Below are 12,316 nucleotides of genomic sequence, written 5' to 3'. Positions count from 1 at the left end.
AAAGTTGTTGGAGCTGAGATATAAAACCTTGCTATTCAAAACATGGTCCATGGTGTATTTGATCATCACCTGGGAGCATCTTAGACCTATGCAGAGTCTTGGGTTCCATCCCAGGCCTATTGAGTCAGACTCTGCATGGTACAATCCCCAGGTGACTTATGTGTACATTGAAATTTGAGAAGTTCGGTCTAAAGCTTTAGTAAGAGTTGATGTGAGGACATTAAGGACTACAGGCATGTTCTAGGCCGAGGGTGTTGTACATGCAGAGACTTTTGGGGACCTTGGTATGCTCTAGGGACTGAAAAGATGGCTGGAGCGAAGGGATGGGTGGGAGAATGTGGTGTCTGGGCAACCAAGAGAGGGGTGTTTCCAAGAAGATAGGAGTGTCAACATTGCTGAAAACTAAGAGAAGAATGTTTTAAATGATGAATTTGGCAGAAGTCTTTGATTACCTTTTGGAAAACATTTCAGTGGACTAATACAGGTGCAAGCCAGTATGAAGTGTATTGAACAGTGAGTAGAGGGGGCAGGGTGAGCAAAGAAACAGCTCAGTTCAGTTCAGTTCAGTTGCTCAGTCATGTCCGACTCTTTGCAACCCCATGGACTGCAGTGCACCAGGCTTCCCTGTCTATCACCAACTCCCGGAGCTTATTCAAACTCATGTCCATTGCGTCGGTGTTGCCATCTAACCATCTCATCCTCTGTCATCCCCTTCTCCTCCCACCTTCAACCTTTCCCAGTATCAGGGTCTTTTCCAATGAGTCAGTTCTTCACACAGGTGGCCAAAGTACTGGAGTTTCAGCTTCAGCATCAGTCTTTCCAATGGATAGTCAGGACTGATTTCCTTTAGCATGGACTAGTTGGATCGCCTTCTTGTCCAAGGGACTCTCAAGAGTCTTCTCCAACACCACATTTCAAAAGCATCAATTCTTTGGCACTCAGCCTTCTTTATAGTTCAAATCTCACATTCATACATGACTACTGGAAAATCCATAGCTTTGACTAGACAGACCTTTGTTGGCAAAGTAATGTCTTTTTTAATAAGCTGTCTAGGTTGGCCATAACTTTTCTTTCGAGGAGCAAGCATTTCTTAATTTCATGGCTGCAGTCACCATCTGCAGTGATTTTAGAGCCCAAAAAATAAAGTTTGTCACTGTTTCAATTGTTTCCTCATCTATTTGCCATGAAGTGATGGGACCAGATGCCATGATCTTGGTTTTCTGAATGTTCAGAAAACATTCAGAAGGAGACAGCTAGAATATATTAATTTTTTACTCAATATATGTGTTGTGCATCTATTATATACCAAGCAATGAGAATACGCAGATGAAAGACAGTCCAGTAATAGTGATAAATACCTATGGGAGGTATGCTATGGGAGTACATCAGTAGAGTGGTTAAATAAGAAGTGTGAGTGTGTACATGTGTGTAATTGCTAGAAAATTAGAGTGTGTGTGCTCAGTTGTATCTGACTTTTTGCGGCCCCATGGACTATAGCCCGCCAGTCTCTGTCCATGTGATTTCCCAGGCAAGAATACTGGAATGGATTGCCATTTCCTCCTCTGGGGGTCTTCCTGACCCAGGGATCGAACCCGTATCTCCTGCATCGGCAGGTCGATTCTTTACCATTGATATACCAGAGAAGCCCAGAAAATTAGGGTGGGGGACAGAAAACTTAAATCAGAGATAACTTCCCAGAATAGGTTGAAATTTGAGCTGATTCTTTAAGGATTTGCCTGCCGTTATGGAAAACACACAGTTCAGTATGTGTGTGGGTGAGAAGGCTTGAAAGGGGATGGCGAATTCAGGGAACCATGAACATTCCTGTTTGGCTGTGGGGAACAGTAGCCGACTCTTGGGGCTGAGGAATAGCATGAGATGAGTCAGGAGAGGAAAGATGAGGGTGGATCATGAATGATCTTGAATGCCATTTGAGGGTGTTTGGATTCACCCTAATAATTTTTGGCAAACCGCTGAAAAATTTAAAGCAGGAGAGTGGCAAGAGCAACTTTGGGTTTTAGGACAGTTACTCTAGAGACACGGTAAAGGAGAGGTTAGAGGGAGGTGAGACTGGAGGCATGAACATTAGGAGGCAAGTGCAATAGTGACCCAGATGCCGGGTGGGATGTGTTTGATCTCCAGCAGTAACATGGAGGGCAATAAAGATAGGACTGACCATGAGAAAGACTGACTGAAGAGAAAGAGGTAAAACTCTGTTCACTGATTAGACAAGGGGGAGAGGCAGGGGTATAGAAAATCTCCCAAGTGTGAAGCTCCTAGGTGGGGGATGGCACTGAGAGCCAGGGCTTGGGTGTGGAGGATCCAGGCAGAAGTACAGATCTAAGAACCTTGAACTGAGTAAGGTCCCACGGGATGATCCCTGAACTGGCTCTCCATACCAAATACGGTAAAGATTTTGATAGATGATCGGCAGTAATCTTATCTCATTCATCCGGAGGAGTCATTAGACAGCTGTTTGAATAATGCTGATTATTTGGTAAATACTGTAACTGAAACATAAAGCAGATAAAGTGGGTTGCATTTAATGGTGATAAGTACCTCGTGCTCTGATGGCTCTGATGGTGTCGTGGCTTCCTCTTTAAGAACTTCCTGCTTACTCCTGTGGGTATGTGTTTCGTGCGAATAAATTTTCATGATTCTTAACCACTCTTTTTATAAAGTTACTGAATCTAGTTCATATTCTCTTTGACTCATGATGGCGTTAAAAATATTTTTGAACTTTATGGTATATTTGAATATGAATTCTCCTGGACCATTTTCCCCATGGTAATTTGTTAAAAATACAGTCATTTTCAAAATGACTTAAATTGCTTTAAATTGAGGTATAGTTTATTTATGATATTGTGTTAGTTTCTGGTGTACAGCAAAGTGATATATTTACCTATTATATATTTTTTCAGATTCTTTTCCCTTATAGGTTATTTAAAAATATTGAGTATAGTTCTCTGTACTGTACAGTAGGTCCTTCTCAGTTATCAAGTCATGGTTGTTATCCTTTGGCTTCTGAGTTTCTTCTACCAGAAAAATGAGGAGCAAAACACCCATACCTTTCTACACTATAAACATATAAAAATGTAGAAAAGAAAAATATAGTATGTCTATCAAACAGTAATACATGGCATCTTCAGTTATTTATAATGAAGTGTTTGTTACTGATTTTCTACTTGTAAGCTTCTGTCCTGAATGCCAGAGACATGGGTTTGATCCCTGTGTCAGGAGCATCCCCTGGAGTAGGAAGTGGCAACCTTCCTACTTGCCTGGAAAAGTCCATGGACAGAAAAGCCTGGTGGGCTACAGTCCATGGGGTCACGAAGAATTGGACATAACTGAATGACTGTGCACACACACATTCATCTATTTATTCAATTGCCACCAGCCCTTAGATAGCCTATTAATTAGAGAAACCAGACAGAAGAATTTTTTAACCTTTGAATATAATGGATAGAAAATTATCTTCATTCAGCAGATTTCATTAATTATTTTATGTATGCCTTATACAGGCAGCACTCACCATATTGTCAGCTATCTAAAAGAAGACGAGGTATGACTTCTGTCTTCTGCTGCTGCTGCTGCTGCTAAGTTGCTTCAGTCGTGTCCGACTCTGTGCAGCCCCACAGACGGCAGCCCACCACCCGTCCCTGGGATTCTCCAGGCAAGAACACTGGAGTGGGTTGCCATCTAGAAAGGTACAGTTCAGATTTTAGTGGAAGCAGGGGAGGACACAATATGATAATATTGATAATGATAGGTCATTGATTATAGACTATAGATTAAACTCTTTACCAATATTCTCACAGCCACCATATAATATAGCCCAATAAAATTTCTTCATTTTACAGATGAGGAAACTAAGGCTAAAAGAGGCCAAGGAATTTGTCCAAGATCACACAGTCAGTACACAGAAAAGACTAAACCCAAGTCTGTGTGACTTGATGCCTCACTCATATAGTGCCATATTATATGTTAGCATGGATAATTACACAGTATTACAAATAGCAGAAATGGAAGGAAGATGACAATTGCCTTTAAGAAACAAAATTTGAATTTTTATAGAGATTTAGAACAGGGACAAATTGCATCTATTTGGGAAAGATGAGAAATGACTTCATTAATTTGCAAATGCAAATTAAAATCAACTAATATAAAGTGCACTGTGTATACCGAGATCACATAGAAAGCTTTCACTCTGTTTTTTGAATGATATAATGAATAATAAATAAAACAGTGGTTCTCAGTACCCAGCTGTGAATATACATTCCTGTTACAATCACAGTTGTCATTAATCATACTAGAATGTTCACATTATGCTAGCTGGTGAGTAGAACCATAAACAAATATAATATTTGCCCTCTAAAAGATGTTCTGTAAAGCTTGCCAGTTTTCTGAATGTAGCTTTGTTAAATGATTGGATGAATTCCTGCCTTAAAATTGCTTCTTTATAGTATTAAAACACAGTGAGGAAGCTAGTCTTATTCAAGTGAGCAAAGCATGAAACATGAGTTATTTTATGTATACAATTAAAACATGACTTTTTACACACAGCTTACTTCTCCTGAACTTGGCACTTGAAGAGTTTTAAGGAATAGTAGATAAGCTTGTAAAAAAATGTCAAGGGATGGCATTATTTATATCAGGGAGTCAGCAAGCCCAGGAAATAATTTTTCAGAAATTTAAATAATCTAAGTAATCCTTTTGATTCTGTGGTGATTTTATGTTTCAAAAACAATGAGGATAGTTATTTGAGGAGTACATTTGGCTTGTTGGTTTGGTTGGTCCTCTGTGTACATTACCATGATACTAAAGTGGTGGTGGTGTATTTGCTTTTGCAGCACATATACTAAAATTCAAAAGATACAGAAAATACTAGAGTGGCCTCCACAAGAGGATAACATGAATTTATTAAATGTGCCATGTGTTTGGAATATTTTATTTGTAGATAGGGAGGCTCAAGGTCATAAAGATGTTGCTACTGCTACGTCGCTTCAGTTGTGTCTGACTCTGTGCGACCCCATAGACGGTAGCCCACCAGGCTCCCCCGTCCCTGAGATTCTCCAGGCAAGAACACTGGAGTGGGTTGCCATTTCCTTCTCCAAAAGTGAGAAGTGAAAGTGAAGTTGCTCAGTCATGTCTGACTCTTAGCGACCCCATGGACTGCAGCCCACTAGGCTCCTCTGTCCATGGGATTTTCCAGGCAAGAGTACTGGAGTGGGGTGCCATTGCCTTTTCCACATAAAGATGTTCAGTCTGTTCAGTTCAGTTCAGTCCAGTTCAGTCGCTCAGTCGTGTTCAACTCTTTGCGACCCCATGAATTGCAGCATGCCAGGCCTCCCTGTCCATCACCAACTCCCGGAGTTCACTCAGACTCACATCCATCGAGTCAGTGATGCCATCCAGCCATCTCATCCTCGGTCCTCCCCTTCTCCTCCTGCCCCCAATCCCTCCCAACATCAAAGTCTTTTCCAATGAGTCTACTCTTTGCATGAGGTGGCCAAAGTACTGGAGCTTCAGCTTTAGCATCATTTCTTCTAAAGAAATCCCAGGGCTGATCTTCAGAATGGACTGGTTGGATCTCCTTGCAGTCCAAGGGACTCTCAAGAGTCTTCTCCAACACCATAGTTCAAAAGCGTCAATTCTTCGGCGCTCAGCCTTCTTCACAATCCAACTCTCACATCCATACCTGACGACTGGAAAAACCATAGCTTTGACTAGATGGACCTTAGTTGGCAAAGTAATGCCTCTGCTTTTGAATATGCTGTCTAGGTTGGTCATAACTTTTCTTCCAAGGAGTAAACGTCTTTTAATTTCATGGCTGCAGTCACCATCTGCAGTGATTTTGGAGCCCCAAAAAATAAAGTCTGACACTGTTTCCACTGTTTCCCCATCTATTTCCCATGAAGTGATGGGTCCGGATGCCATGATCTTCGTTTTCTGAATGTTGAGCTTTAAGCCAACTTTTTCACTCTCCTCTTTCACTTTCATCAAGAGGCTTTTGAGTTCCTCTTCACTTTCTGTCATAAGGGTGATGTTATCTGCATATCTGAGGTTATTGATATTTCTCCCAGCAATCTTGATTCTAGCTTGTGTTTCTTCCAGTCCAGTGTTTCTCATGATATACTCTGCATATAAGTTAAATAAGCAGGGTGACAATATACAGCCTTGACGTACTCCTTTTCCTATTTGGAACTAGTCAGTTGTTCCATGTTGAGTTCTAACTGTTGCTTCCTGATCTGCATATAGATTTCTCAAGAGGCAGGTCAGGTGGTCTGGTATTCCCATCTCTCTCAGAATTTTCCACAGTTTATTGTGATCTCCCCAAATAAATCTACAAATTCAAGGTAGTTCCAATAAACATCCCAACAAGATTTGTAATGAAACCAGAAAGTTGATTCATGGCATATATGGAAGAGCAAAGGACCAAAAATACCGAGGGCAATTTTGAAGCTCTTTGAAAGCTGGAGACTCATTAAGCTCTAGGAAAGAGTTTCCCTGGTGGCTCAGGTGGTTAAGAATCTGCCTGTGATGCAGGAGACCCAGGTTTGATCCCTGGGTCAGGAAGATTCACCTGTAGAAGGGAATGGCTATCCATTCCAGTATCCTTGCATGGAGAATTTTTTGGACAGAGGAGCCTCATGGGCTCCAGTCCACAGGGTTGCAAAGTGGGACACAACTGAGCAACTAACACACACACACACACACACACGGTATTGTTACAGGGTGAGACAAAGAGTCCACAGTGGAGAACACATAGACAGAACCACACAAATGCAGATGGTTGGTATATGAAAGGCCTGACTCTGTGGACCCATGAAGATGAGGTAGCCACTAAATCGACTGTTTAATAAATGTTGCTGGGACGGCTAGCTATTTGGAAAAAAATAAAATTATGTTCTTACTTTTAACCACAAACAAAATTAATAGCAGATGGGTTAAAGCCTTAAGTGTGAAAAACTGTACCTCAACACTTCTAAAAGAAAACAGAGGAACATATTTGTATTTTGGGTAGGCAAGGATTACTTAAGCAAAATATAAAATGTACAAATCATAAAAGGAAAAGTTTAATAAATTTGACTACATTTAAAGCAAAAACATCTGTTAAAAAATATCCCATAAAAGTGAACCAAATCCACAGAGTACGGGATGTGTTACACATATAAACAAAGTATTGACATCCATAGTATATCAGGAACACTTTTTTGTTTATTTTACCAACATATAGCTGAAGTAAAATGTCGTGTTAATTACTGCTGTATAGCAGAGTGATTCAGTTATGACGTCTATTCTCTCTGTTCCTAATTCTGTTTCTGATTCATAGACAGGTTCATCTGTGTCGTGTTTCAGATTCTACATGTAAGTGATATCGTGTGTTTGTCTTTCTCTTTCTGACTGACTTAGTATGATATTCTTTAGTCACATCCATATTGCTGCAAAAGGCGTGGTGTCATTCTCTTTTATGACTGAATAGCACTGTGTGTATGTACCACATCTGATGTATCCATTCATCTGTGAAAGGACCTTTAGATTGCCTCCTTGTCTTAGCTGTTGTGAATCGTGCTGCTATGAACATAAGTGTGCATGTATCTTTTTGAATTATAGTAGTTTTGTCTGGATATATGCCCAGGAGTGGGATTGCCATGTTACATGGTAATTCTATTTTTTTTTTTTTAAATGATGGCCGTTCTGACCAGCGTGAAGTGGTACCTCACTGTAGTTCTGATTTGCAGTTCTCTATATGAGGCACTCTTAAATATTAATTAGAAAAAAGAGAAGTAGACCAACTAAACAGTGGACAGAAGACTTAAATAGGCAATTTGCAGAAGAATGATCAATATACACGTAAAATATGCTCAAGTCATCAGTAATCAAAGAAATGCACAGTAAAATTAAAACTTTGGGAAATCATTTCCTGTCCATTATTTTGTTAAAATTTAAAATGTCTATCAAATATTTTTGACTCTGTAGAAAAGGGGGAGATTTTCTTCTGCTCAGGGAACAGTAGGTAGATCCCACCATTTGGGAGAATATCTGGTAAAACTATGACTCTAGAGAAACTCACCTTCCTGTGTACTAGGCACATTTATAAGAGTGCTTACTATGGAATTCAGTGCTAGTTACCAGTACAAAGGATACATAAACTATGGAATAATCCGCCAGTGGAATGCTGTTTGGCAGTGAAAATAAGTGAAGCAGACTTATCTGTAGCAAATCCAACAATATTGGTTAACAGAAACTACTAAAGGGACCTAATACAATACTTTTTATGTGAACTTGAATACATGTAAAAGCAATACTGCTATTTAGGGATGTCAGCTTATGTGATAAAAGCAAAGGGACATAGCTTGGGGTGACAGACACCATATTCGAGATGGTGGCATCCTTTAAGAGGGAGAGGGAGAGTAGACTTTATTTCTTAAGGTGGGGGAGAGGGTGGCTTTATTATTCTCACACCTTTTCACTGAATTTCTTTAAAAGTTGATTACAACTGGTTTACAGTGTATGGCAATCTGTGCTGTGCAGCACAGTGATTCGGCTATACATATATATGCATTCCTTTTCCTGTTGGTTTCCATTACGGTTTATCATAGGACACTGAGTATAGTTCCCTGTGGTATCCAGTAGGACCTTGTGTATCCATTCCATATATGAGTTTGTTTCTGCTGATCACAAACTCCTGAGCCATTCCTCCCCCACCTTCTTGACAACCACAAGGCTGTTCTCAATGTTTGTGAGTCTGTTTCACAGATAAGTTCTTTTATGTCATATTTTAGATTCCACATATCAATGATATCATGGTATTTGTCTTTCTCTTTTTGACTCAACTTCACTTGGTATTTTCATTGAATTTTAAGAGCAAAATTGGAACTTAAAAACATCAGTTATTATGAGATGAAAAGAGAAGGATTCCAGATTCATTCAGAAATGTTAGTGTTGCAGTGAAGGTACATCTCTTATTCATGCCTATATTAATTTCACTGGATGGTTGATGTGCATACAGGGAAGGGGCAGCTTTCTGAAAGATGAACAGATGGGTTGTTTTTTGGTTTTTTTTGAGGCATGATGTGAGTGCAACTAAACCAAGTGTGGTCTTCCAAATCAAACTTCAGTTTTTGCAAGGTGTGATCCTTACTTGAATGTAAAACATCCTTTAAAGCAGTACATCACTGTACAGGATAAGCTACTACCTGCCTCAGAATTTAGATTCACGCGCACACACACCTTTTTTGAACAGAGTGAAGTATTGCTGTAAATAATGGTTGATTTCTACCCTAGTCATTTCAGCAGTTTGCATAAAATGTTCTTGTTGATTCTATAGGAAAGAGATAATAAGAATAAATTCCTTACTCTGTAGGCCTTTGGGGTATAACAGCAGGATTTGCAAGAAATGTAATAACTACGTGTTTTCTCTTTGGAATTTACAGAAAGTTTTATTAGTTTTATATTCATCTAGAATACTGGGAATAGCATTTTTAGTTTTATATTAACTCAGAAGGGAGAGTACTAATTTTAGTTCATGGACTACCTGCTCTCTTTCTCCACTTCCCCTAGATAATTCTGGGTAGTGCTTTATCATTAATTAAGATTTATCTGATACAGTGCACGATTTGAGACTCAGCATAGGGCATTTGAAGACAAATATTCCTTTAAGGGAATCATAGCTTATGTTTGCCTAATCATGAAACATGGAAGGATATTTTTGCACAGATTTATTTTTCCTACCTCTATCCTACCTATTCATGGCTTCAAAACTAATAAGCTTCTCTGGAGATGATAGTAAAGATTAAAAACAAAGACAGACAGATTTATGGCCTTGGCAGTCATTTCCAAGGGCACTGAATTAATCATTCAGATATTCTAGTTGATAGCTGCATTGAGGCAGGGGTGTTTTTCAAGTCTTCTGACAAAAATAAAATTTTCCAATTTGGTTTGAAGAAGAGAAATCAAAGCCCTCAGTAAAACATTATCCCCAAAGCCTCTTTTTTCTCCCTTTGAGGAAAAAAAGATGTATGATTTTTCCCAAGGGATAAACAGAAGGCTTTCTCAGCTCAGCGAATTTAGTCTGGGAGACACAAATTTCACATGACATTCTCTGATCCTATCCTAGAAATATTTTTAAATCAATCTGACTGGATCAGATAAGTATGTTCTTACAAGGATGTACAATACACTGTGCAGATATGAAATAGATGTGGTTTTCTCTTTCAGGATGAACAGCCTTTTCTTCCTAAGAGTGTTAGAAGCCGAGAACGAATCCTGCCTGTGTTGTGGCCCTGTGACAAGCCCATACGGGTGACTCCATAGCTCTGTGTTCCGTTTCTCTGATTGACCCATCCACACCTTGGTTAACACTGGCTTTTGACCTCAAGGCAAGAACCAAAGGCAGAGCAACACTCTGACTCACTTCTGAAATACATCCGTCCTCTGCTGGTCAGGATTCTCAGATGAACTCAGTAACCATCTGAATCCTTTGTATTGATGGTAAACTCGGTGTAAAGCCTCCCACTCACTGGCCACCACTTCCTCTAGTCTTCCAGGTTTGATAATTCATCAGCCCCAGAAGGAGCTCCAATCCACCGAGCCTCTGCCCTTTTATTGCTCACGTTCTGTGTCTGTGTGCACATCTCTTCTTTGTGGGCTTAGATTCCATAGTCATCATCATAGCCACGCCCTTGCCCCCTTTCTCTCTCCATTGTAGTCACCCCAAAAAACTTCAGCCTGATTAAATTTTTCTGCCAACTCTGTACACCCAAGCAACTGAACTTGACTAGCCAGCCATGCTGACTGCCTTCCCCTTAAATGTATTCATACGAAACTCCAGGAGCTGTCAGTACTGCCTAACCCTAACCCTAACCCTCCCTGTCCTGGGACATCCGTGCTCTCTTTCCGTTTGATCTTTTTCATCAGCACACGTCTGTAATGTAGTTCTCATCTTTCAAAAGGAAAACTTCATTTGACCCCTCATCTGTTTCCAAGTCCCATCGCATTGCTCTCCTTTTTGGCAAAACTCCTTAAAAGAAAGGCACACATTCAGTCTTCCTGCTTTCATTTTCCTTTTCCACTTTTCAGAATTCACCCCAGTTCAGCTTTTGCCCCCACCGTTCCACTCCTGTCCAGGTTCCGGTGGCTCAGCCACATCAGTCTTTCTACAGGACTTGGTCTTGGTGACCACTCCCTTCTCCTCACTTGGCTTCTAGTCCAGCACCTCTCCTTCTACATGAGCCTCGAGTCTCCTTTCCTGCTCCTTTCTTCCTGCCTTCTAAAGTCTTTGCAGTTATTCTGTTTGGTTCTTAGACTCATTGCTATAAAGAGTTACATGCCTCACACCCCAACTCCAAGGGAACAGAAGCTTCTGCAAGTGGTACCCTTCCAGACCTTGCCTTATGTACCTCTTCACCTGGCTGTTCATTTATATCCATTGTAAAAACTGGTAAATATATATATGTTCTATGCTGCGTGCTAAGCCACTTCAGTTGTGTCTGACTCTTTGCAGCCCCATCGACGGTAGCCTGCCAGTCTCCTCTGTCCATGGGATTTCCCAAGCAAGAATACTGGAGTGGGTTGCTCTTCCTTTCTTCAAGGAATCTTCCTGGCCCAGGGATCAAACCTGGGTCTCCTGTATTGTAGGCAGATTCTTTATGACTAGCACCACCTGGGAAGCCCATATATATTTTGATAATTTCCAAATTTATATCTCTAGCCCCAGGCTCTCCACAGAAATCTAGATTCGTGTATTTCCAGTTATATCCATGACTTTTCCCTTTGGAAATCACATAAGCATCTCAAACTTAACATGCCCAAAATTTATTCTCTACCTTTCTTCCCATTAAAAAATGCATCATCAGTGGAGCTAAATCATAATGTAACACCTTACCCAGCTTTATGTTTCTTTATAACCCTTGTTACTACCTGAGATTACATCACATATCTATATATTTACCCACTGGAATATAACTCCATGTCAACAGGGTCTCTTTTGTTTATTCACTTCTTGTATTAGGCAGAGTAATGGTCCAGAAAGATGTCCATGTCCTCGTCCCCAGCATCTGTCAATGTGTTTCTTTACATGGCTTCCCAGGTGGCGCTAGTGGTAAAGAACCTACCTGCCAATTCAGGAGACAGAAGAGATGCCAGTTCGATCACTGGGTAGGGAAGATCCCCTGGAGGAGGGCATGGCAACCACTCCAGTATTCTTGTGTGGAGAATCCCATGGACAGAGGAACCTGGCGGCCTATGGCCCACAGGGCCGCTAAGAGTCAGACACAACTGAAGCCGCTGAGCATCCAAGTAGGCATGCACATGG

At 40.5% G+C, this 12,316-nt stretch overlaps 1 protein-coding gene across 8 annotated transcripts in view; it reads left to right on the top strand.

Moving 5' to 3' along the window:
- POC1B (POC1 centriolar protein B) overlaps window positions 1–12,316 on the top strand; it is a 106,425-nt gene that overhangs the window by 82,292 nt on the left and 11,817 nt on the right. For 4 of the 8 annotated variants that reach the window (XM_060414016.1, XM_060414015.1, XM_042246590.2 and 1 more), the window contains one exon: window positions 10,222–10,305. The exons of the other annotated variants lie outside the window; for them this stretch is intronic. In XM_060414016.1, coding sequence (XP_060269999.1) covers window positions 10,222–10,305 — 84 coding nt within the window. The remainder of the gene's footprint in view (window positions 1–10,221; window positions 10,306–12,316) is intronic. 8 annotated transcript variants of the gene reach the window in all.

The sequence above is a fragment of the Ovis aries genome, chromosome 3 (assembly GCF_016772045.2).
Source record: "Ovis aries strain OAR_USU_Benz2616 breed Rambouillet chromosome 3, ARS-UI_Ramb_v3.0, whole genome shotgun sequence".
Classification (NCBI taxonomy): domain Eukaryota; kingdom Metazoa; phylum Chordata; class Mammalia; order Artiodactyla; family Bovidae; genus Ovis; species Ovis aries.
Note: the sequence above shows the minus strand (reverse complement) of the source record. Positions and strands in the feature narration are given on the sequence as shown.